Below are 23440 nucleotides of genomic sequence, written 5' to 3' on the forward strand. Positions count from 1 at the left end.
ACGCGTCATTATACCTTTTTTTACCCACACGAGAGGAGCGCATCCCCGCTTCATCTAAAGATGCTGTCAAAAACCCTATTTTTATATAGCAAGGCAGGTGTGCCGAGTTATGCCTTTAGATAGCTGCTAGGCCCGAGAAAAGCTGTTCTCCCGGTTGTGCAAGGTGCGGCTCGTTATCGTGATCCTCTGCCTCGCTCGTAGTTCATCAGGGTGGCATCTGACCTTACATGGGCAAGCGCGCTCACGATAAAGGTAAGTACCGCTGCCGCCCGTCGCGAACGGCCCTATACTCATGTACGTTGTGCAGGTAAACTACTTTCACAAATAGCTATAGGTACCTGGAGAATTTGACCATACGTTGAAGTCGAGAGTTACCTAAGCATCAAACGTTAGTTGTATTGACAAAATTTACATGCTTCGACTTAACGAATTTTTTTGTTTACGGAAGGTTTCGTCTTCAAGTAGGACTTCGTTATACGGAGGTTATATTCGTGTTTCTACGCGTTTTAGCAGCTCCGCGACCGATAAAACGAAGAATGAGAAAGCAGGACCCTGTACTCCAGAAGCTAGCCTAGATGTAGTCGTCCTGAGCGTTTGCATTGTGGCTCTGTGCAGAGAAATGCGACCTCGACTGCGGATCACACGGCAGGTGTCAGGGTGGGGAGTGCATCTGCATCGAGGGCTGGACCGGACCCAAGTGCAATGAGAAGCTGTGCGACGTTCGCTGCGTGGAACACGGGCAGTGCAAGAATGGCACGTGCCTCTGCATCCAGGGCTGGAATGGACGGCACTGCACCCTCGGTAAGCGCTTCTTTGTTTCACAACACCGCATGTTTCACCGTAAGGCTTAACGTAAAGCTGGCTTTTCCTCAATCTGCATCTATTTGCGTGAAGCACTCTGTAAAGGCTCACCGGCGCAGCACGCTACGCTTTCAGTCACGAATTATTATATTCACTGCACAAAAATTCCACACTCGTTGGTTTTGAAGGTTTAAGTGTCTAAAGGTAAAAAAAAACTAAGTTCCGTCTCTCTAGAATAGTTATTACCGTGACTCAATCCTGCTCTTCTCAAAACACCGTAACTCAATCCTGCTCTTCTCTACCAAAATAACAAATTCACTGAGCCGCTTTTCAACAAGAAGATGAAATAATATTTGTTGCACATGAAACGGGTGTTTTTAGCCTTTATAAGTGATTTACGCCGTAGTAAAAGAGAACCTCGGGAGGCAACTCACCGAAGATCCCATAAAGTGTGGTAGCGTCCATTTTGAAACGATTTTTATGAGTGCTGTTCCGCCGCTCCGCATCAGATGGCGATACCTTTCACTTTCGTGGTTTCGAACATTAGCCGTACCGCTCTGCAGCATGAACTCTTTTTTGTTTTTATTAGAAAAACCACGAAGAAAGTCGCGCCTTCATGTAGAAGCATGGTGACTTCTGTGACTTCATGTAGAAGCACGGTGACGCCTTCATGTAGAAGCATCAACTTCCGAAACCCGGAAGTTGATTCGTAGACTCGCAAGATAACGACTTTGCGCACGAACACTGCCATTTTTTGCCTTGCTTGCAGAGGGGTGCCCCCAAAGCTGCAACAGCCACGGAGACTGCATCATGTCTGACGGAGATTGGCAGTGCAAGTGTCACAACGGCTGGGATGGTACCGACTGCAATGTACCGATGGAAAGGACGTGTGATGATCGCATCGACAATGACAATGGTACGTGGCTTCGCTACACGGCTACTTATACATGCAATGCTTATACAGTTTAGATGAAAAACTCGGGCCTCTGTAGTTGAAAGGCTTCACTTTCTGTATTTTAAAGGCTCCACTTGTGACGTTATGGGCTTGCGTAAGACCATCAGCGCCACGAGTAAAAAATAAGCGATATTTTGTACAATGCTCCTTTGTCTTGGTTAGAGGTACGCTGGTCAGACATGGCGCTGCATGCGGTTGAAGCTTACGCACGCTGTGAACCGAGAGTAGAGAGAGCAAACTGCGCCCAAGGAATAAATGTAGAGCGGAACGTTGCTAAGTACCACTGACTGGGGCTGCAAAGAGTGCACGTTCAACCATTAATATTGTGCAGAGCCATTTTCTTATATATAGTTAGTGACTGCGGGGAATATGTATGCATAAAAAAAAACTAGCTGTAGGGGATTTTGAGCATGGCGTCATTTATATACTTGCTCAAACGTTGCTCAAAGCATTTCGAAACATCACTGATGCCCTCTCCGTCTAAGGTAACTATTGTCAGTGGCAAATTCAATTTTAATAAGATGGTAGCCTAAGTGGACGCACGGAGCCAGCAGCTCGGGTAAAATGTAAGATGGTTACCATTTACACTTTTGATGTGCCTAAAATGAGCTTACTAAAAACATACTATGTCCTGTCAGAGCTTGTTATAGGGTTGCAGTTTCATTTGGAATGAAGGGCAACCTTTTGAATACAACGCTTCGCACCTCTATGCAGATGGCTTGACAGACTGTGCTGACAGCGAGTGCTGCTCTCATAAGGCCTGCGCGAAGAACCCCCTCTGCTTTTCGTCGTCGGACCCACTGGATATCCTGCTGCGGAAACAGCCGCCGGCAGTGACGGCTTCTTTCTTTCAAAGGATGCAGTTCCTCATTGAAGAAGACTCAGTGCAGAGCTATGCTAAAAAGGACTCCTTCAACGACAGGTATATTCGCCATGCTTTTGTGCTTAGTCTTTTGTGAGCTACGGTTTGACTAAATGTGTGTTCAGCTTGCACAGCTTGCATGCTTCCTAAGCTTCAACTGCTTTAGCCAGTTAACAGCTCTCAGCTAACCTTCATAACAAACTACTTGCCTAATGTCCGCAATCTAATTGTGCTTTGGTCCTGTGCAGTGCAATGGCTTTAGCCTCATGTTGTTTACTTTCAGGCACAGTGCATGAAAAATGCAAGCTTTCCCATGCTAACCTGTTTGCCAGAGTGCATGCTTCTTTCTACCTCTGAGTCCAATAACCAGAGTCTTCGTTTCTTTACCCGCTGCTTCAGTGTGCTATGGAATCATTTCAATGCAAGGTAGGTTCGTGTTTGACTATCACTCTTTCTTCTCCCCTCCCTTGCATGAAATGTGCTTTTGTGACTGTTGCCAGCTGTGACAGCTTCTGAATGAAAATTTCAGAAATCACTGTTGTTTTGTGCTTATACATAGTTCAGGCGATATGCTGTCATAGCTTTGTGCATTTAAACACAACTTTGCAAAATGTGTACTCTGTCTGTGTTTCATGCTGTGTGAATGGCCCCCTTTCCAGTGCCTTGTAAAGATTTTGTCTCGTGCAATTAATTTTTCTTTTCATTTTTCCTTTTCCTGCAATGTTACAACCTACCTTGCAAATGCTTTTTGGAAAGTCATTCATGTCTCTGCTTTTTGCGGTTGCTGCTTCTTGTCATATTAACATGTTTGTTAGTGTTGTGTGGATAATGTGTTTTTTGTGATGTATGCTTCTGTTCTGTCATGCCAGTCATTTTCAACATAGCACTGCTGTTTTGTTTACAGCCGCGCCTCTGTTGTCAGAGGTCAAGTCTTAAGCTCTTCAGGAAGCCCACTAAAAGGAATAAGAGTTGGAACTGCTGGAGATGGTCTATTTGGCTTCACTGTTACGAGAGACACGGGATGGTAAGTGTTGAAGGCAGGGGAGCATTCGCAGTCGTGATCAGATTCGTTTGCATTTACTGATCCCTTGGAAGGAATTACGAACCTAAACGCTGAAAACGTGTAGAAATGCATGTTAATATTTAGGGGGAGCATGTATGCAAGAAAATTGGCCTATAAGCATCAGCATAGTGCACTAGCTGCACTGTTCTGGCAGAAGATAGTGTACATAATGTCAGCGCTGTTGGTGAGAGATATCAAGTTGTCTTGGTAGCTTTGAAATAACTTGAACTGGGCCAACAAGCTATTTCTGAAAACATTTGTTTCTGACCAGAAACCTGCTTTGAATACGGCAACAGATCTTCCTTAAATTCACGCTGACTTAGAAAGTGTAGCAATGAGCTTGCAATGTTATGGTCGGCCATGCACCTTCACATTAAACCTCATAAAGAAATAAACGGAAGGACGGTGAGCATGAAAGCATTATGCATGGATAATAAAATTGCTGTGTGACTGGTCGCTAAGCTGCTGCGACCTTCAGACCAAAGCATATGCCACTCCTGGCACTAACCCGCACGTTTTGCTATGGTTTCCTTTCCTCCTTAGGTTTGATTTGATGGTCAACGGTGGTGGAGCAGTGACGCTGCAATTTAGACGGGACCCTTTCGACCTTCACGAGCGGACAGTCATGGTGCCGTGGAACGAGATTGTCGTCATGGACAAGGTCGTCATGAGCCTCAGTCAAACAAAAGCACTGGAGAACCGAGGTCTGGCCTGCACCGACCACGACTACGACACCATGAGGCCCGTCGTGCTTGCCACCTGGAAGCACGGCTTTCAAGGCGGATGTCCAGAAAGGAGCGCGGTCCTGGCAGAATCCCAGGTGCGTTTAAATTTGCCCGAGTCTGTTTAAACATGCTGGACACTTCAGCCTTATTTCTCACCTCCGCTTGTCTCCTTATTTAACAGCGTGGGGGCTCGAGCTAGTAGGTAATCCATTATCAGATTTTCAAGCGCCGAATATGTAGACAGGAGACAAAAAGGACACAGGCATGCGCTACTTCCAACTGAAATTTTATTTTCAAAACTACATGTGTATATGCAACAATGGTAACAAAAAACTAAAAGAGTACCTGCGCAGTGTACAGGCGCGCCCGCATTCTTCATCCCCTATGTCATGGGCGCACCCAGGAAGGCCAGCTCTTTCGCTGTCATAGATACGGAGGTCATGCTGACACAATATTCGCCCCTAAGATGCATCTCAGCGACTCCACAATCTCCTGTGTGTGTTGATCGGGGTCACGAAACACAACCGTACATTCATTAAACAGAGGCGAATACTTCCAATTGTGGCAATGACTGGCTAAGTTCCCATCCGTGCGTTTTTCCCCTTGATTAGCATGTTGGCGGAAGCGTTAATTAAGGCGCCGCCCTGTTTGCCCAATGTAAGCCTTATGGCACGATAATGGGAGCTCATACGTATGTCTTATATCCCTGTCCCTTTTGTCCCCGGTCTAAATATTTGGCGCCTGAAAATCTTATAATTGTCGCTTCTTATGTTTCCAATGAACCTTTCTCTGCTTTCTTCTTCACGTTGTCCTTGCTGTCAGCGTCATTCGCTCTCCACTGCGCTCTACGTTCGCTCCCTTTCACCTTCCCGTCTGACTCCCGTTCGTTCAGCCACGACACCGCTCAAGCTAGAAGCGACCGCGTGAAGCTACGCTCTAAAAAAAAAAAAAAGTGGTTTCACATGCGTTGCAGAGGCTGTTTTTTACGCAAATAATTCTTAATCTGCCCAATGTATGAGCAGTGAAGGAGCGTGCTAGTGACGATTTCTTGGTGACGTGTACCGTGTGCTTGCGATACAGGTCGTGCAAGAGAGCATCGCTATTCCCGGAACTGCTTTGCACCTGGTGTACCACAGCAGCAGAGCTGGGGGATACCTGTCCACCATCCAGCTGCAGCTGACCCCCGAAACCATTCCGTTGACTCTGAGACTGATCCACCTCAAGATATCGATAGAGGGCATCCTTTTTGAGAAGAAGTTTGAAGCTGACCCCGGAATCAAGTTCACTTACGCCTGGAATCGCAGGAACGTCTACAGACAGAAAGTTTACGGAGTTGCTGTGGCAACGGGTATGCTCACGCTGTCTCTATACTTCGGAGGATTATGCAGTGCCGAGTACCTTTGCATGCAAGGGCCTCTGAAGTAGCGTATAATTATGCTGTTAGCGCAGTGAAACCTGTGACTTTTGTCCTCTCACGTTACCGAAAAGTCGCAGCTGTCATAGAAAAGCGCCATGACAGAATACTTTACCTCAAATTGCCTTCCAAAAAAAATACCTTGCATAGGCTGCTTATTGTGTTCAGTATTTGATTGGGAGAAATAAAATTCCAAGCTTTCAGGTAGTAACCATACAACAAAATAGAAATATGGGAAGGTATTAAATGCCCTATATTTTCGGGAGAGTTGGGTTGTCTATTTATGCTCTTCTGGCACACTCAGAAATTCACAGTCGCCTACAGACCATGCCAAACGGCTGCAAATTTTTATTTTCGGATTCAGCGAAGGTTTCCCCTAAGCGTGTAGTCCTTTTAAAGGCGTATTTTAAGTATCTGCAGTTATTTGAATTGCCAAGAGAACGGTTTTATTTATGAAGAGGCAAGCTTCTTCTGCTTAAGAAACAATAGAAGAGCTTCGCGCAAATAAATGTGGCGTACTGTTTGTACTGCTGTCAGTCTGCTGACTGGTACTAATAATTACGTTTTAAGCATTCGCTTGGTATTCCACCCGTATTCCTTGATCACTGTTTTTTTTTTTTTTTTTACTGAACGTAATGCGTTAACGACGTGGCTTCTCTCTGGTTTCTTCAGTTTATGTTGGCTATGAGTACAACAACTGCCCATCCATAATATGGGAAGTGCAAGCCACGCAAGTCAGCGGACATGACATGAGCATATCGGAGATCGGAGGTTGGAACCTGGACATACACCACAGATACAATTTCCACGAAGGTGAGCCAGCCGTAGCTAAGGCTACTCTTGTTATTCCTGACAACTGAGATCGTCTATAATCACTTCCGTGTCCTTTTCCTTATTTCCTTTTTGTCTTGTTAGGTATTTTGCAAAAGGGTGACGGAACTAACATTTACTTGAAGAACAAACCTAAAGTGCTGCTCACGGCGGTCGGCGACGGCCAGCAACGGCCCCTTCATTGCCAGCAGTGTAACGGAGTCGCTAAAGAACAGAGACTGCTGGCGCCTGTGGCCCTGGCATCTGCTCCGGACGGCTCCATTTATGTGGGCGACTTCAACCTCATTCGGCAAATCACCACGGACGGCAAAATCCGCACTGTTGTAGAACTCAGGTATGTTCCCCAGTTTGGCGACATTATCTGAAACCATGTTTCATTTCAGCCGTATGAAGTAAAATGTCATTTTTAGTGTCTCGTCTATTTAACTCTCTCTTTGCCTCAACTTAAAGTGGATCTATTTTTTATACGTCATATTCTCATTTGGGGTTAACGACTTCACCAGATACTGTAAGGGGGTACTGCGGCTGCCCTGACTTCCTTGAGTAAATTGGACTGATTTTGTTTTATCTGTTTTCGGTCATAGATTACAACTAAAGAAATGTATGTATTGCAAGTGCGGTCGTTTGCTATTGCATGGTTTTAGAAGACACATCCCTAGAAATCGGAATAATCCCTGTTCCTTAATCTCGGCACCGGAAGCGACACTGGGGGTTCGGCTGCGTGTGCTTGAGGCGCTCCGCGATCGTGAGAACCATCCGCACGGTTTTCGAAGGCGCCAGTTATCATTTCCCCAGTGTCTACTCCGCGGTTCCCTTATCGCTACTTACCCTGCGCCGCCGGTTCACTTCCCTTTGATAATGGAGCCTCTGAACGGTGTGGTAGCGGTACTTAGCGGTACTAATAGAGAGTTTTAGTATAGCGTTTTAGCTGTAGCGTTAACGTTTTGCGGGCCGCAATCGCGAACGGATAGCGCCTCGTTATGCTACGGTTAGCGTGCCCGCTAACGCTATGGGCGCGCTAAAGTGGTGCTTTCCGCTATACTAAAACTCCCTAATATCTCGCTCTACTACCGTTCCCTTTAGAGGCAACAAAATCTTGGGCATTTTTAACTTTCCTTTTATTGATTTGGGACATGCGGCCAGAAATTAAGAAGGAAAATACAGTCGATGCTGCCTAGTTAATTGTTGCTTTGTTTAAAGTCGTACAGCCCGCTTAAGTAATGTCTACCGAAATCGATAACGCTTCTAGCACACGTTTTAACACAACTGTGTCGCTGAAAGTGAAAAAAGTCGACTTGAGCCGACAAAAGCGCGGTTTATGACAAAGGTGTCCCCAACCTTGTAGCCGACAATGCCGCTGGCAGCTAACATTGCGCTCAGCAGGGGTGCAACCGGTGTTCATAATACGGCACGAAGTTGCGCCACCGCATGCACAGTAACAAAATTTCGGCAAGCTTGGAATGACGCAGCCATTTTTTAGAATCTTTTTTTATGTTAACTGAAGCGAAAGTCAGTATCAAATTGAACTCTCCTTCAAAAGCTGAAAATTGCCGTTTGCAGAAAGTTTCACCCAAGTGACGCTCAATCATCTTTTTTGCTTCGTAGAAAGCGTTTGTTGATCACTTGATGCAAATAGAACTTAAAAAATCATGCCAACTTTGACTTGAATTTGTAACACGTTGATGTCGTTCATCATCTCCCTTTATTTTTTCAGTGCTGCGCAAGTGGCGTACAGATATCACCTGGCTGTAGGCCCTAGCGACAGCAGGTTGTACATCTCCGACCCCGAACGCTACCAAATCCTGCAAATAACGAGCTACAAGGATATCCCGGATGTGAAGAACAACGTGATGGTGGTGGTCGGGAATGGCGCCAAATGTTTGCCCGGGGACAAGATGCTATGCGGCGATGGAAGGCCTGCCAGGGACGCGAAACTGGCCTATCCAAAGGGTAAATGACATTTACGAGCATTATGGTCTGATGAAATTTGCGTCGCATCTGCCTGTGGTAGTACCAAATGTGACATTTCGATGTGTGTTTTTCAACTTTCAGGTATCGCCATTTCAATGCACAATGAAATATTCATCGCTGATGGAACGAACATCCGCATGGTCGACAAAAATGGAATCATCCACACCCTCGTTGGAGATCACTATCACAAAAACCACTGGAAACCAATTCCTTGCATGGGAACGTTTTCACTCACACAGGTAAATTATTTACTGGTCCATTTGCTTTCGGGAATTTGTTGCAATCAGCTTGTCGAAGAAACGTTGTTCAAATCTTTGCGGCTTTTTCATAATTATTATCGGAAATTTTTAACCATGCTTAGTCACTGAGAATGCCTCTTGGAAAAAACACAATAGAATTGTCCTGCTATACGATCTATTTGACATTTTAATTATACTTTTTGTACTAGCGGAAACATCGGTGGTACCGTCACTTCGAGCTCTCTGTGGTGTTCATGTAGCTGCGTGTACGCCCCAAAAACGTACTAATATAGCCTTACAGTATCACCAGCAATATTTCTTGCAGTGCCATCGTCAACCGCGCAAAATCCATGGAGAATAAGCTAGATGGCTTCATACAAAATTATGCTGCGTCAACAAATCCAACCATCATAAAATCCTGAAAGAGGAAAAAGAGATGGACAGAAGAGTACAAAAAAATTAAAATGCTGCCGGGCTAAAAAGCAACTAAATTCTACTTCAGGCCCGCTACAAATTCATTTACGAGGTCTGGCAGTGAGCGTGACTTGGTATTTTTGATCTGAGAAAAAGCTCTTGCTCGCTGAAAGGGCCCAGACCGGCGGTCACACCAATGCAGTACTGGACGAGGGATCCCGTCGAGTAACCAGCTAGATTTGGCTATTTCCTCCTCGGAATTTTCCCCTTGTACTTGCTACGAGGGCTGTTTGTAATAAAAATTGTTCGACTTTTTCATTTCTTTTCTCGCAGGTCAACCTTCGATGGCCCACGGAACTTAGCATTAACCCACTGGACAACTCGCTACACATTCTGGACGACCACATGGTTCTGCGACTGACACCGGACAAACGAATCAAAATCGTCGCTGGCCGGCCTCTCCACTGCCCGTCCACCGCGGGCCGAGAAAGGAGCGACTTCGCCACGGACGTGTTCCTAGAGGCGCCCCAGAGTCTCGCCTTCGGCCCCAACGGCGACCTCTACATCGCCGAGTCCGACTCCCAGCTCGTCAACCGGGTGCGAGTCCTCGGAAGCGACGGTCGCATCAGCCGTTTCGCCGGAGCCGAGCTGAAGTGTTCCTGCCTCGAGCTCAACTGCAAGTGCTTCGACGAAGACCACTTCCTGGCGACCACGTCGAAACTCAGCACCATTTCGTCCATAACCGTGACTCCTGATGGCCTCCTCCACATCTGCGACCAGGGCAACCTCCGGGTGCGGTCCGTGACGGCGTCGCTGCCGAAGCCCAACGAGCACAACCTCTACGAGATCTACTCGCCGGAGACCCAGCAGGTGCACACGTTCAACAAGCACGGCCAGCACACGTCGACGCGCCACATCCTCACGGGCAAGGTGATCTACACGTTCACCTACAACGTGAACACCTCCTTCGGCAAGCTGAGCACGGTGACGGACGCGGAGGGGAACAAGATCAACATCCTGCGCGACTACAGCAACCACGTGAAGACCATCGAGAACACGCAGGGCGCCAAGTGCCAGGTGGAGATGTCGCGCATGAAGCTGCTCCAGAGCTTCGTGACGCCGGACAACTTCAAGACCGTGTTCGACTACCATGGCAGCACGGGCCTGGTGCGCAGCAAGATCGACAGCTCAGGCCGCTCCGTGGTGTACGGCTACGACGAGTACGGCCGCCTCACGGACGCCATCACGCCCAGCGGCCAGACCATCCGGCTGTCGTACAACCTCAGCACCAAGGGCGCCTCGGTGACCGTCACGCGAGACCACAAGGACCCGGTGTCGCTGCTCATCAAGGGCTCCGACGTGACCACGCGAGTCGGTGAGTGAATGGCGTTTTCACCCATTTTTTACCGTGTTTCACGGGTTGCCGCTAGATGTGCATGCTCTTGTTGCACCCTGCAGGTCAATCCTTCAAAACCTGCCGCCATTAGTACAAAGACGACTGCGTAAACGCCGCTAAGTACACGTTAACAAGCAACCAATGTATAAATGGATTAGAAGCCTTACATTGTAATAGCAGGCCGCGCAGCCCATGGGCACTTTCGGCGCGTTAAGCCCACATGTGAAATTTTAGGGAGGCTTACTCTGCTAGATGAAGTTTTAGCTTAGCCTGGCGGAATCCTTTTTTGTCTACGTTACCACAGTTTTTAGTGAACCCAACTCAGTTCAAAACGAAGTCGTCTAAAAATTTAGGGTTCCAATTTGCCAAAACTTGCAGTAGCCGATTGCTCATATACCCCCTCCCCTCCTTTCCTCTCTCTATCTCTCTTTCAGGCTTGTCGGAAGAGCGCATAACTCAGACCTCTGACGGCAGCCTTCTCCTGCTGTCGGAAGATGCGAGTTCGCGAGACATCGAGACCGTCGCAAATCCCGTTATCACCGATCTGAGTCCCGTGCTGGGAGAGACCTTCCCCGTGCCGGCCAAGCTCCGCATCAGTCTCAGCGACGACGTGAACCAACGCTTCGAGTGGCGTTACTATCTTCGCCGCGAGGGCAAGGTCCGCCAGAAGCAGATTATGCAAGTCGGCCGCAAGATGAAGGTTCGTGCAGTCGCATCTCTCTCTGGCTCAGTTGACGGCGATTTAATCTCAATCCTCAAACGTTTGGTCACTGAGCGCGTTGATAGTGAATTTCGTTTGCTATTACGGGGCATAGGGGACTTGCTGGGAAAAGTTTCCTGCCATCGTAGTTATCTATAATTATGGCGGAAAAGAGGAAGATGAACTGGAAATAGGGGTTCACAGCGCGGGAGACAAGGACGACGAAAAACACAAGACGAGCGCTGATCAGCGCTCGTCTTGTGTTCATCAGCGCTCGTCTTGTGTTTTTCGTCGTCCTTGTCTCCCGCGCTGTGAACCCCTATTTCCAGTATGAATTACCAACACGCCCAAGCATCCACTCTACTGAGGAAGATGAAGAGCGCTACAGCATCGTATTTGCAGCAACAATCAATCATATAAGTTGTACTCGTAAATACCTCATCTGTTTCCGCCCTTCGAAATGGGCAACGCTTATGCGATACAATCCACGCGCTACTTTAGGCGCCATATTTGAGCCTCTTGCTTTTCTCCAAGTTTTTCGTGACCATTAAAGGTTGTTGCACTGCGATGATAATAACCAGCGCGGACGCGTAGAACATCGTCCGAACGACGAAATGTGCCTTGATCATGTTTAAACTCGCAAAGGGGGTACTGCGCCCGCTTAAACGGGTCATGCGCTTGTACAGACCGTATGTTCCCATGAGCACCCCGCATTCAAAACGCAAGGAATACACATTGAGGATTGCCAATTCCTCCTCTATGCTTTGATTAACAGTTAAGTGGAGTCGATTTCTCAGCGTATACGTTTTTACGCTACCAATGTAGCAGACAAAAAAAGAACAGCGCCTGAGCTCCGCTGCCTTTCGCCGACGCGCAGGTGAACGGCGACAACCTGCTGGCGATCGAGTTCGACCGGCAGCAGTACAGCGAGACACTGTACGACCGCAACCAGCTGGCCCTGCTCACGGTGCGGTACGACGCGCTGGGCCACCCGCTCAGCTGGCAGCCGACGCAGAACATCACGTCCGTTGCGCTCGAGTACGACCGCTTCGGACGCCTGGTGCGCTGGGAGCGCGGACAGCTCAGCGAGAAGTACTCGTTCGACATCCGCGGACGCCTCGCCGACGTCCGGTACGCGGACGGAAGCGGCATCATGTACAAGTACGACGACGGCCCCATCAGCGTGGTGAGCTCCTCGCGAATTTTTCGAATTTCACGAAAGCGCGAAAGAAGTGAAACAGGAAGAAACAAGGAAGGAGCTGCAACTTATTCCCCCATTTAAAAGCAGCATGGGGAGAAGCCCAGGAGAGGTTGAAAGCGAGCAAACGAGGAGCGCTGCAGCGAATTATGACGGTGATAACGAAGACAGCAAGGCAGATCAAAATACAGCGGAAGCATAAATAAAAAGGGAGAAGAGAAGATTATGGCTATTGGGTCTAGTGCACAGCTCTCAAGCACCGGTTCGTATGTTGAGCGGTGTAGGTTTCATCGGCAAGGATGCGGTGACCGCGTTTACCGGTAACATAATTAGAAATATCCCTCAATGAGCGGGGGTCTTCTTGCGGTGGCCAAAAGATAGCGCCACCGTGGCCTGTAACTGTACATACATGCATGTCCTTAAAAACAGTTGCGCTCACATTGTACACGTCTCTCAAAACTATTTTGCTCAGATCGGGCATTACTGAGTTTCGTCATATTCGGTAAATCTATTCTTCTCATAGTTAAGCCTTTTTCTGTCGTTTCTTTCTTTCAGCCGACGGAAATCATCCTTCCCAGTGGCAGTCGCTACATTCTCCAGTACGATGTATCCGGAAGTCTCCAAGCGGTGATAACTCCTAACGGACACAAGCACGAGATAGCCACTCAGACGTCGATAGGGTTCTACAAGCTCCTCTACCTGGCGCCGGGCGTGGGACACCCTTACGTCCTGCACTACAATGACCGCGGGCAGGTGCTGGCCAAATTCTTCCCCAAGAACAAGGGCCGCGTCGTCTACACGTACACCGAAGAAGGCAGGCTAGAGAGCATTCTGTGCGGGGCCGAGAGAACAGACTTCTACTACCACAACAGCACAGCCCTCATCAAGAGCATCACCAAGAACGTTCCTGGGCTTGACTTCAGGGTCGACTACCGCCACCACGGCTCGCTCCTCAAGGAGGAGCGACACCGGTACAACAGTCGAAGTGGGCTGGACGGAGCCAAGTTCCGGTACCAGTACGACCCCCGCCTGTCATCCGTCGAAGTGGAGATCAATGGCAAGAGCACCATTACGACCAAGTACCGCTACAACAGCGAGTCTGGCATCCTCGAGCAGGTACAGCAGTTCCTCGTGCACAGGCCCAAGCTGAACAGCATATTCATCCAAGACGAGGCCAGGCAGTATTCGAAGACCATCGGCACGGACACGTACGGGCGTCTGGTGGTGCTTGCCATAACTCTCTGGAACAAGGAAATCTTCTCTCTCAGCCTGCAGTACGACGACCGAAGCCGGATCAAGCACGCCCACACCAAGATAGGCAAGGACGGCGCCAGTCATTCGAGCAACTACACCTACACCGTCGACGGCTTTCTGGAAGAAGTGTCCGGAGCGCAGTCTTGGAGATTTATCTACGACATCAACGGGAACATGAAAAGCCTCTGGGAAGGACCGCGACAGATTTCCCTGCGACACGACGACGGGGACAGACTTATCGGCTACGGAGACATCGAGCTTTACCTCGTGGACGTCCGCGGCTTCATTGTACAGCGAGGCGAGGAGAAGTTCAAGTTCAACGCGATGGGCCAACTCGTGCACGCTTTTGAGTTGCACCAGTACGAGGTCCAGTACGTGTACGACGCGCAGAACAGGCTCATAGCGCGGAAGGATCACAGGGGAAACATCACCCAGTTCATCTACGCCGACCTTCAGCGTCCCAACGCCATCACCCATATGCACTACTCGAAGGACTCGCTCACGTTTGTTCTCGTCTACGACACACTCGGCCACCTAATTTACATGCAGCAGGGTAACAACAAGTTCTACGTCGCCTGCGACCACCTGGGATCTCCCGTGGCCGTCTTCAGCTCGGAGGGAACCATCATCAAGGAGATACAGCGAAATCCGTTCGGCAAGGTTACCTACGACTCGAACCCCGAGTTCTTCCTGCCCGTAGACTTCCAGGGAGGCTTGCGAGACCCAGTGACTCAGCTTATTCACTTCGGCGGGAGAGTTTACGATGCCCTCGGTGTCCAGTGGCTGACTCCTAATTGGGAGAGCATGCCGACGCTCCTGCAGAAGCCCTACGACATCCATCTCTACCGATTCCGCGGCAACGATCCCATCAATCCTGTGCAGTCGGATGACGGACATCTCAACGGTGAGTTTGGTAATCACACAGATCGGTACCTTATAATAAGATATCACATGTATTGCACCTATGGTTGCGTCTGTCAGACGTTTGTTAGACCCGAGTCCTGTAAAGTAAGAGCCACTAGATAAGCTAAGCTAAACTAGTGGCTTTATAATCAGCCTTTCAGAGCTGCCTTTCTCTCCGGGCACTCGCCGTGAAGCCGGCGGCAGTACATTTTTGCCGCCATTGCCTTCGAGGTATAAGTGATTTACTTCATAGGCGGGGTTTCACGAATTGGTCAGAGATTTTCTCCACAAGGACTACAAAGACTCGAACAGAGCATCCTTACTTACACCTCACTCCTTGAACCGTCTGACCGAATTGTTTAGGGCTTTTTATGCTTGGTGATATACAGTCATGTTCCGCAATTTTCGTGGCAAGGATTTGCGGGAAGCTCGCATGCCCGCCGGGGCTAGCCATCATTCAGGCGGAAAGTTCGCTCCGAATTTCTGTCTGCAATATCATCGCAGAGTCACACGTGACATTTCCTGTGGTGGAAGTGGCTCTTCAAGTCTTGTGAGTGAGGTCGTGTGATTGTTTAAAACTTTCGAACATGGAAGAAAATAAAACGATGTTTGATTCAGGCTCGATGTGCATCCCGCGGTTTTATTGGGGGCGATCGATTATCTATTTGTATTTTCGAAGTCTTCGTGGTGTGTCGAAGTTCAAAAAGAAAAAAATGGGTAGTCGATCGCCCTTAGTCAAACATTGTTTGGACGAATTTTGATACATGGAGTTATTCTTGTCTTAACACCGAGAAACGCTCCAACAAAGATACGTGTGTAAACTGAATCCTTTACAATAAATTCAGCTACAGTTCTACTGTTCTTCTAGCTCTATCGGCCACAGCCGAAACGCGCTGCGTCCTAAGGTGTAGCGGTGCACGTGCCCTGACGTACCTTCCCTCACGTGGGTGTCGGCAGCTTCAGCGGGTTCTTTCTCGGCGGCAGAGTGGCAGGACGAAACCTATCGGCGCTTCTTAGTTCCTTTATCTCTTGGGTTCGGGCCAACACCATGTGTTGTCTGATAATGTTGTGCCGCACAGGCAGGTCGGTCAACACCTTCTAGATAAGGAAGCCTATACACTGCTTCCTAAATTCACTATTTCTCCACAGTTCATGAGCATCGTTGGCCATTTCTGGCAATAATGCTTCATTTTTGCATCCACAACGAGCAAAGTAATGCTTTCTGTGGCCTATTTATAATGTACCTCAATAACTTTTTTTGTTTGAAGTTTATCCCTTTCCCGTTCTTTTACCTAAGGGACTATTAATTATTATCCTAGTTGCTTTATCCCGAGCGTTTCGTTGCACTAATCCCATTTGTCTTGTTATCCTCCCTGTGCAGACCTGCCAGCCTGGATGGCAGCGTTGGGATACGACATGCGGCGCGTAATGGTCGCGCCGCAGACCAGGTGCGCCACCGAGACACGCGTCGGTGCGCCTGTGCCAGAGGTGGTTCCCGTCATCTCCGGACTCAGCTGCATGGCCGACATCGTGCAGGCCGAGTTCTACCGCTTCTCCGCCGTCCCAAAGACGGCAGTGAAGCTGGACAGCAGCAGCTTCCAGCGCAACATCAACTCCCGCATCTCCAACCTGCCCTCCGTGCTGGGCGACGGCATCCTGCTGTCCCGAGGCGACGCCCACCGCGCCTCCGTGCACGTCGTCAGCGAGTCGAGCCCCATCCTGCGGGACGTCATGGTGGCCATCTTCAACGACACCCTGATGGTGGACATCCACTTCTCGTTGCACGGCCAGGACTCCTTCTTCTTCGTGCAGCCCCAGCTCTCCAAAGCGGAAGAGGACTGGGTGCAGCTGGGACGCCTGGGAACCATGTTCAACATCACCAAGCACGTCGTCGAGAGCGAGGGCTCCGGAGGCTCCAGGGGACAGGTGGACATCCGGATGCACAGCACCAGCGTCGTCCTCAACGTGCGCTACGGGACGTCACTCCAAGAGGAGCGCCACCGGCTCATGCGCCACGCCCGCCGCCGTGCCGTCGACGACGCGTGGACCCAGGAACTGGAGCTGGTCAAGAACGGCCACAAGGGCTCCAACGACTGGACCAAGGGCGAGCGCGAAGAGCTGATGGCCACGGGAATGGTGGCGCGGTACTTTGGCACGGACGTGCACGACATTGAGAAGTACCCCGAGCTCGCCGACGACCCCAGCAACGTGGCCTTCCGCAAGGAAAACTCCAGAAGACGCAGGGGAAAGACGCGCCGCACCCGACTCAAGGCTAGCGCCTAGGCTTAACAAAGCTCGCATTCCTAACGCAGAAGATGAAGGCCTCTCTATTTTCAATTGTCGTGTTTGCCTGTTGTGTGCAGTGACGCCGCGGAATTCAACGCCACAGCTGGTGCACGCCGCGAGAACAAATACAAAACGGCAAAAAAGAGACTCGCACCGCGGGGACCTAGTATCGTCGCCCCTGGCATCGCTCTGTCCCGACCGCTCGTGAGAGTGTGACTGAAGGAAATACTCTGTTTTTGTTACTGTTTTTTGTGTTTTGAAAACAGGTGCGCTGGCAGCACTTGGCTCTGTCACTACTAGTCCACTGAATTCCTCGGCGTGTATACGGTTTTTTTTTCTCCGTTTAATGCGCACACACTTCGCCCGAGAAGCACGCGAGGAGTTTTTCGGGCTCAGCCGTGTCGGCGCGCTTTCTGTGACTAATGTAAGGGGCCTGCAAGTGTTTCCGCGTAAAAAGGTCTCACTTGTGTTTCCACGGCGTGCAATTTCCTTCTTATTTTTGTAATATATATATAAATGTATGTATGTATATGTTGTTATTCTCATCTCACTGAAGGCTCATTACGTCAGCGTTCAACTGCCATATTTCCGGCCTGTTCCCACGCTCAATTGCACTCTTATTTTGCCTACAGCTTCACGAGGAAAACAAAACAAAAAGGTGGTGACATTTAGCACGATGGGCATTCTCTGCAAATGAGCCGCATTTGTTTCTCTTTTTGTTTTTTGCGTTTGTACATACGAAAAAAAAAAAAAGCCAAGTGTCCCCGATCCAGTCCGTGCGAGAACAACGTGTTGTTTCGTTTCACTGATGTGCTTCGCTGCCGCGAACGGCAAGACAAACTCTCGGTCCATTTTCAGGGTATTTCGTGCCCTACACTCGCTGTGTCCTTCGGACAACACGAGACAAGGGCACTTTGTACATTTCCTTCTCACGTGATTTCGTCGATGTCAACTGAGCTCTCAATCGTCGCGAACAGTCAAGTCGTTTTCAATAGGCGTGAATGACCGTCGTCTGACCGTGGTGCTTTTCGGGATCTCGTGGGTTCCCCGTTTTCGTTCGTATTGGTTTCCTTGCTTTTGTTGCGGCTTTTAGCGCCCGCGCAAATACGGCAAGCTGTGTGTGACTGTGAAGAGTGATGCGTGTACCTAAGCGTGCCGGTTTACTTTTTTTTTTCATCCCTTTTTTTTTAATGAAGTGCCTTAAATGAGAGCGTCCTTTTCATTTTTCCTCGTTGCAAGTTTCCTACTCCCCTGCCTTCTCAGCCTACGTACACTCTGCCGCCCTTTTCACTCCTTATACCGTTCCTTTCAACGGCGTATGTGCGTCCTGTGTTTCTCCCCTTAGTGTAGTCCCACTGCCTGTGTCCCTAACCACTCGGTGTTGACAGAGCTTTCTGTACGTCGACGTAGTCCAAACTTGAAGCCTTCGTACGAGCATTCTGTAGATGACTCACTCGTTCCTCAATGCCGCCGTATACGAAGAAAGCACTCTGGAATGTCTAGAAGTGTTACCAAACGCTCGATCATTGGCGTAAGTTTAGGTAACCCGTGACCAAAGTGCTCTCTGGTTAAGTTTTAAATTTGCGTTTTCGCGAGTGGATCGGAGGGTGCGAATCATCACAGACGCTGTTTATCAAGGGTGCGGAAAAAAAAACTTCAGCACAAGAGTGACGTTGTTGAAGCTGTCAAAACAGTTTGCCTCAGGTCACCGTTTTAACAAAGCACGTATATTCGCCGCTATCCGCACGTTGCCGCGTCGACGTACCGCGCGGCTGACGGTCGTGAGAACAATCTGCGGGCGCCCGTACCGTGAGTGCTCTACAGTTATTCGTAAAGCGGGAAGGAATGAGAGATCTTTGGGAGGAGGCACCGAACCGCTCCCGGAGTCAAAACCCCGGTTGTGGAACAAGTTGTCGCTTGGAGGTGCCAAAAGCCGCGGTCTCTCAGTTGGCGGGAGAACGCGATCTTGGAGCCGGTTCTTGTTGATGTGTGCGTGTGTGTGTGTAAATTTGTGCGTCTGTTGTGGCTGCAAGTGGGCTTCTCGGTTCGTGGCTGGAACCAAGATGACGGTGAGGAGGACAAACTCTAGAAAAGCAGGTGAAAAAAAAGAGAGAGAGAATACGTACCTTGCCATGATGCTTGTCGGTGTCTCCTTATTGTGTGCTACGCGCCGTCTCGTATGTCATCGTCCTAAAAGAAAACTCCTCCGCAGCCGGCATCGCCTCCCGAGCGTGACGGCGTGGAGGGGGACGGAAGCTGTACATAGAACTGATATATGAGACCGTGTGGCATCTATATTCCGTGTGATAACACGACGTGGGATATGGCATGACTGTGAAGAGTCACGGCGAGATTATTGAGATTTGTACTTAATCTATACTCATAAAAGAATAAAAATGTTTACATACTCAAGCAGCATGGTTCTCGTCTTTATTTCCTCGCAGCATCGAGATGATGAAGCTACGGACTTCTCTGCTTGTTGTAATGTTTATCTTTATCTTAAGCCTGGTTATGTCCACTGCAGGACGAAAGCCTCTCCCAAGGATCTGCAGCCACGCCTATCGAGTGCCTGAAGGCCGACAGTGTGATTGTATAATCGTTAGGAGGTTTTTAGCAAATGTGCTCAACCAGGGTTGCTAACGCTGTAGGACGGCGCTTTGTGGCAGGTGGATACAGCGTTGCAATGTTTACGTTGCTTAAAAACAATCAGAGCGCGTAGCAAAATTATAGGGGGTTGAGGTATTCGTTATTAATGCACGTTTTCGTCAAAAACCAGGAGTGTTGTGGCGAGAGACAAACAACGGACATCTGCGACACTTGTGTTTTCCCACGGAGATGGGAACACGCATTTCACCGTTCCTACTCTCCAGGCTTGTTCTGGAACTGAACGAAATTGAGGCGCGAGTCTTCTCCTATGAGGAAAATCGTTACGCTTGCCGGAAGATGCAGCATCGCAGAGTACAATTCATGCATGTTGTGAATCTACGGTGCCACAAGAGTCCGTCTTTGCCGGGCCAAAAGCACTGCAGGTCGATTCTTCTGCACGAAGAGTTCCGACTTTCCAAAAAAGAAGGTCCACCGAAAAATGCAAAACTCAAATATCTCCAATTACAAGGTTAGTTTGCACCAACGAAAAGTTGGGACACCTCTGAGGGCATATCGCCGTCATCCCACCCGTCAGCAACCGCAGGGTGGTACTCGTTCTATACGCTCAAGATCGCAGGTTGGACTCCTGACAGGTGGCCGTTTCTATAATGGTTGCAAAAAAACTAAAACACCAACGTTCCTTTCCTCAGTAGCATGGCCTTGCAGGAACTCTAAAAGGCCTCACAGCTATATTACGGCATGGCAGCTCGTAACCAAGGCCCTACTTTGGCGCGTTAACTCCACCGCGATGGCCAGTAACCACTTAAATGGCCCAATGAAGCAAACTACAAGTTTCTTTTATTCAAAATATATGGTGTTTTATAGCGCCCCCAGTGCTTTTCCGGCAGCAAACAACGCTTTATTCAGTGATAAATTAGGCAATTTAAGCGCAAATGTTAGTCCTTCCGGTGAAGTGCGTTTCGTGACGTCTTCGATGATTATCCAGGACAGTTACTTAAAGAAACGTTAGTATGTTTACTAGGGCTGCAGCGAACAGCAAAACGCCTTCTTTACCGTCAGTACTCCTAAAGATGACGTTACAATGCCGTTGAGCACCGCTGTCCGCGCACACTTTGTTTTTGACCGAATGTGTGCCTGGCTAATTTTTGTTACGGTTGTTATTAATGTTTCGTGAAACATTGGGTATCCTCGACAAACAACGTAACGTAAGAAAACGCGCTTATGCCCCTTGGCCAGTGAAATCTCAACGCGTCGTACGGCTGTGCAGCTATAACCAGCATAGTGCGCGAAGTACGCAGTGCGCACTGGCGCTTTTATGTTTGTGTTCATTCGTATCTTCCACTGTTTACCACGCTATTGTTACTGCTATTAAAGTAATGGGCGCAAATAGCTCGTTCTGCAAGCTTACAATGTTTGTATAATTTCGTTGAATTTTGTCGGTCTGAGCAAGTCGCAACGAGCTGTCCATATAACTTTAGTGCGGAAGTAGCTCTGTCTTTCTCATTATACAGCTTGTTTGGGTGAAGTCTACGTTAAAAGTGGAGTTAGGGCTATTCCGACTAGGCAATCTTTGGAATGAATCAAACTTGCATTTTGTCTGCACGGCCTCTTTAACAGCCAAGATATCAGCGGCTGTACAGAAATTGAGGAGATCACAAGACATGTGTGCAGGTCAACGCGGATTGATCCGGAGGAGGAATAAATTAATCCGGAGCCTAAAAAAGACCCCTAGCCCCGAACCGTAAGACGAATGCTATCGTATAATTTATTCATTTCGCTGAAAGTCGTATCATATTTTGAGCGTCGTTTTTCCTCTGCGATGGTAAGGGGTGAAGTTGCTAGAAGATAAGGACAAGCCGCAGTTATTATCTGCAGCCGTTGACATATTATGCATACGGTAAACTGAGCGAACCGCGTCTGATTAGTAGAGAAGAAAGGTGTACTCCGCAGGAGACAGTGCACGGAAAGAGCATTTATCTACATTACATGAATACAATATTCGAACGCATCACAAAGGGGTTTGGGCCAAACAAGCTGTAAAGTTATGCTACTCGAATCTTGTAGATTTTAACAGAAGAGCTGTTTAGGCTGCCAAGAATCCGCCTGGCGTGGACAGAAAACCCCGAAGCCTGAAGAAAAGTGGTTAGCGGGGTGCTTTTTTTTCAATTGGCTGCACATGTTATTGTTCACCACCGCTGCTGACTCGTATCCCTCGGGCCTTTGGGGTGGCCCAGTGGTTAGGTTGCCGGCTTTACGGCATAAAGGTCCCAGGTTCGATTCCCGGGACTTCCCTAACCGCATTTTGTTATTGAGGCTTCAAGGTTTTTTGGTGAGACGGACGGACAAAGCTCGGCCTAAACTGCGCTGCTGTTAAAAAAAAATCTGACTGACCATTACGATAGTCCCCAAAGTGCTGCGTCTCTGGAAGTGATCGCGTCATTAGCAAACGCACGACAGCGCGCGTCATACTCTGGCGTTAGCTCGTAGTGCGTCACCGCCATGGAGCATGCCTCGTGGGACCTCGGAACGGCCCTGCCCCTAGCTCCTTTTCGCTCTACCTTAGGGGGCCTCGTCGTTCTCTCAGTTACAACGGTGCCGACGCTGAGGAACTACGCGAAACCACAGGAGCGGGCGCTTAAGAGCAGCGCACTAAAACATGGCTATACGATAGCCGTTGCGGTGTCGCCTTGTGCTTCATTCCACTCGTCGAGCAGTGACGGGCCACACCAAGTCTACAAATAATGCATCCTCGCCGCAGTCTTCTGGCAGGCGGGCAGGTAGCCTCCTGGCCATTGGGCAGCGCCCCGGTGCCGCCGACGCCCCCCCCCCCCCCCCCCCTCCCCTTCCCCTCTATCTCCACCGTTGTGGCATTCTCACCAGAACCTTCTGGCAATGGTCACCCTCCCTGCAGCCTGCCCATTGCCCCGTCCGTCTAGTAAGCAGACGACCGTCCGTCCATCTACCATCGTTTTTTGGTACCATCGAGTGTCGCCAAGGTGCGGCATTGTCACGATTGTCTCGGCCCATCACGAGCCACCCCCACTGGGTAGCTCGTGACGGGCCATCCCTCGCCTCCAAATCACGCATCCTCGCCGAAAGCTTCTGGCTGGCAGGCAAGCAGGCAGACAGGTAGTTTTTTATGGCAAGCGGAAAGTCTCTTTGTCAGGCAGGCAATTTCTTTGGATAGCAGAGTACCTGCCCGCCAGCCGCCTTTCTCATTATCATCAAATGTCTGCACACGCACTCGCGCACGCACGCATATTTTCGCACAATGGGGCAAAACATGTCGCATTGGAAAAAAAATTGTTTGGCATGCTACGCTTTTCATGTGCCTATAGTTAACGGCATTTTTTTTTTTTTAACACGAGGTCGTTAGCAGGGCTAGAAGTCGAAAGGTGCCAGGCGTGGGTGTCAGCCCTGACGGTCAAGCATGGCAGGTGGCGTTTAGAGCGATTTCATTCTACCAGCCTTCCATGTGGTAACAGACCGCCCTGAAGAAGGAACGACTATAAATAATAGCCCACTGAGTACAGGGAAACACCGCCGATAGAAACTTGCTAATGGTACTTCAGGGAAAGGTGACAGCGATTGGATTCTAGAAAAGATAGCAGCTTAGAGAAGTCACAAACAGCGGTAGTGGTCGCTGGTAGTCCTAGACTGTGGATCAGTAGCGCGAAGGGAGAGAGGGTAGTGATGAACGCTATCGGGTGTCCTTCGCATTACTCTATTACTATTACTTTATTACTCTATTACTCTAATATTACTCTAGAAACAACATAATAGCGCAATACGTGCATAAAGAAAGAGACATTTTATAGCAT

At 49.1% G+C, this 23440-nt stretch overlaps 1 protein-coding gene across 6 annotated transcripts in view; it reads left to right on the forward strand.

Annotated features, from left to right (window-relative positions):
* Nucleotides 1-19424, forward strand: part of Ten-m (teneurin transmembrane protein Ten-m) — a 49422-nt gene extending 29998 nt beyond the window's left edge. For 5 of the 6 annotated variants that reach the window (XM_077702958.1, XM_077702959.1, XM_077702962.1 and 2 more), the window contains exons 11-26: nucleotides 616-801; nucleotides 1571-1717; nucleotides 2471-2678; nucleotides 3018-3044; nucleotides 3523-3642; nucleotides 4225-4501; nucleotides 5487-5754; nucleotides 6493-6633; nucleotides 6736-6985; nucleotides 8366-8601; nucleotides 8704-8861; nucleotides 9609-10650; nucleotides 11106-11371; nucleotides 12249-12557; nucleotides 13125-14727; nucleotides 16108-19424. In XM_077702958.1, the coding sequence (XP_077559084.1) occupies nucleotides 616-801; nucleotides 1571-1717; nucleotides 2471-2678; nucleotides 3018-3044; nucleotides 3523-3642; nucleotides 4225-4501; nucleotides 5487-5754; nucleotides 6493-6633; nucleotides 6736-6985; nucleotides 8366-8601; nucleotides 8704-8861; nucleotides 9609-10650; nucleotides 11106-11371; nucleotides 12249-12557; nucleotides 13125-14727; nucleotides 16108-17009 (6140 nt within the window). In that variant the 3' untranslated portion in view covers nucleotides 17010-19424. The remainder of the gene's footprint in view (nucleotides 1-615; nucleotides 802-1570; nucleotides 1718-2470; nucleotides 2679-3017; nucleotides 3045-3522; nucleotides 3643-4224; nucleotides 4502-5486; nucleotides 5755-6492; nucleotides 6634-6735; nucleotides 6986-8365; nucleotides 8602-8703; nucleotides 8862-9608; nucleotides 10651-11105; nucleotides 11372-12248; nucleotides 12558-13124; nucleotides 14728-16107) is intronic. The other variant, XM_077702961.1, reaches the window with a different exon arrangement.
* Nucleotides 19425-23440: the final 4016 nt, after the last annotated feature.

The sequence above is a fragment of the Haemaphysalis longicornis genome, unplaced genomic scaffold, assembly GCF_048455015.1.
Source record: "Haemaphysalis longicornis isolate Haplotype H1 unplaced genomic scaffold, Haemaphysalis longicornis Haplotype H1 scaffold_3, whole genome shotgun sequence".
Taxonomy (NCBI): domain Eukaryota; kingdom Metazoa; phylum Arthropoda; class Arachnida; order Ixodida; family Ixodidae; genus Haemaphysalis; species Haemaphysalis longicornis.